The following is a 2102-nucleotide window of genomic DNA, read 5'->3' on the forward strand; positions in this document are numbered from 1 at the left end:
ATGCCTATAGCAAGATGGAACCAATACCTAATATATTATTATCCGGAATGGCATGCTGGAACCAATACCCGCGGATATGCATGATGGAATCAATATCTCCATACGCATGCTGGAACCAATATGCCTATAAGCAAGATGGAACCAATACCTAATATATTATTATCCGGAATGGCATGCTGGAACCAATACCCGCGGATGTGCATGATGGAATCAAGATCTCCATACGCATGCTGGAACCAATATGCCTATAAGCAAGATGGAACCAATACCTAATATATATTATCCGGAATGGCATGCTGGAACCAATACCCGCGGATATGCATGATGGAATCAATATCTCCATACGCATGCTGGAACCAATATCTCTATAAGCAAGATGGAACCAGTGTCCAGAAAGCAAGATGGAACCAATATCAGCGGATATGTATGATGGAACCAATACATTTATGGAAACAACATTGTCGAATATGTATGATGGAACCAATACTTAATATTGCATAAAGCGAGATGGAACCAACACGCTCGGATATGCATGATGGAATCAATATCCTCATATGTATGATGGAAACAATATGAGTTAATATGTATGATGGAACCAATATCGAGAGAGCGATGGAACCGTACCATGTCATGAACTTAGACTTCATGCATATTCATGAATAACGATTGGTTCCATCATAGCATTTCATACCCTACTTGTTTCCATCATAGTATATATACACCCTTATTGGTTCCAACATAGCAATTTCCCTAAACAATACTTACCTACTTATTTCGAGTGGGCCAGCCTCTGGCCGGCCTAGGCGCACGTTGTCTGCCACACTACGTGCCACACTGCCCGCGGCCAACGGCGAGGCCGATACCCCAGGCTGACGACGTCCCGCTACGACGTCCCCATGCATGTGGGTCCGCATGCTGGGTTCAGATCTGCGTTGCTCTACCTTGGTTGGTTGGCGGGGACGATGGGCACGCTCGCGAGCGCTGCTCGCGAGTCGCTCTCGCGAGTCATCTCTGCGGGCCCTTTTAGTAACTCTGAAGTTTAATATTAGGCTGAGTCTTGCATCTTAAGTTTTCTGCCGTTTCTGGTCGTGGATTACAATATCTTCGTTGTCAACACTATCAGCCTGCTTTTGCGAGGACTGCTGGCTGCTGAACCATGGCATCAGTAATGCTGCTGCAGCAGATGGTCTTTCATTTGCATCGATGGCTGTCAATCGACGAATAACGTCTTTGGCACCTTCACTAATATCCTGCCATACACCCTCACTGAACGAACATGTCGTCCACTTATTTTCAACTTTGGAATTTGCTGGTTGTGTTCCAGACAACAGAACAAATAGAACGACGCCTAAACTCCAAATGTCGGCTGCAGCCCCATCATAACCACCAGTTGCTAGATTATCTTCGTTCTGGCGTTCCATGACTTCTGGTGCAAGGTACCTGGCTCTTTTAATAATGCATTCGACAAGAAGTCACACGACACTTACTGAGGCGTGCCACAGAAAGTTCTACATCCATGAGGCCCAACCTATGCAGACAATCATTTGAGGAAGGTTGTACGAAATTGGCGCCGAATATCCATCAGGGGATTTGTATATTCAGAAACTGCAGTGCCTTTGGCCAAGCCAAAATCAGTGAGAAGAACATCTACATCTGAGTCTACTGTACGAAGCAGTATGTTCTCTGGCTTAATGTCACGATGAGCAATGCCGCGGGCATGGAGGTATGCTAGAGCTGAAAGCAGGTGGCTCATCACGTCACGTGCATCTCGTTCGCGATATCGCTTTCGCTTTACAATGCGATCGAAGAGATCACCGCCTTCAACAAGTTGCATGACGATAGCAAACGATGCATCTTCGCTGTACGCATCACGAACTGTGACGATTGCAGGATGTGACACATTACGCAGCATACGGGCCTCTTGTAGTAAATCATTGGCCGAAAAGGAACGTTCAAACGCAAATTGCCGCGTCGGGATTATTTTGGCAGCAAAAGCCTTATCTGTGCTTCGTTCGATGGCACGATAGACCTTGCCAATGGAGCCGCTCCCAAGTTCTTCTCGTAGCTCATAGTCATTCTCGAGGTGTCTGTTCGTGGACGAA

At 46.2% G+C, this 2102-nt stretch overlaps 1 protein-coding gene across 1 annotated transcript; it reads right to left on the reverse strand.

Moving 5' to 3' along the window:
* Positions 1-748: 748 nt before the first annotated feature.
* AURANDRAFT_39523 (hypothetical protein) lies at positions 749-2102 on the reverse strand (the record flags this gene model as incomplete). Its single annotated transcript, XM_009044757.1, has 3 exons — positions 749-1440; positions 1488-1528; positions 1607-2102. The coding sequence occupies 3 exons, from the start codon at positions 1910-1912 to the stop codon at positions 1065-1067; spliced, it is 723 nt and encodes a 240-aa protein (XP_009043005.1).

Source organism: Aureococcus anophagefferens (genome assembly GCF_000186865.1).
Source record: "Aureococcus anophagefferens unplaced genomic scaffold AURANscaffold_776, whole genome shotgun sequence".
NCBI lineage: Eukaryota > Pelagophyceae > Pelagomonadales > Pelagomonadaceae > Aureococcus > Aureococcus anophagefferens.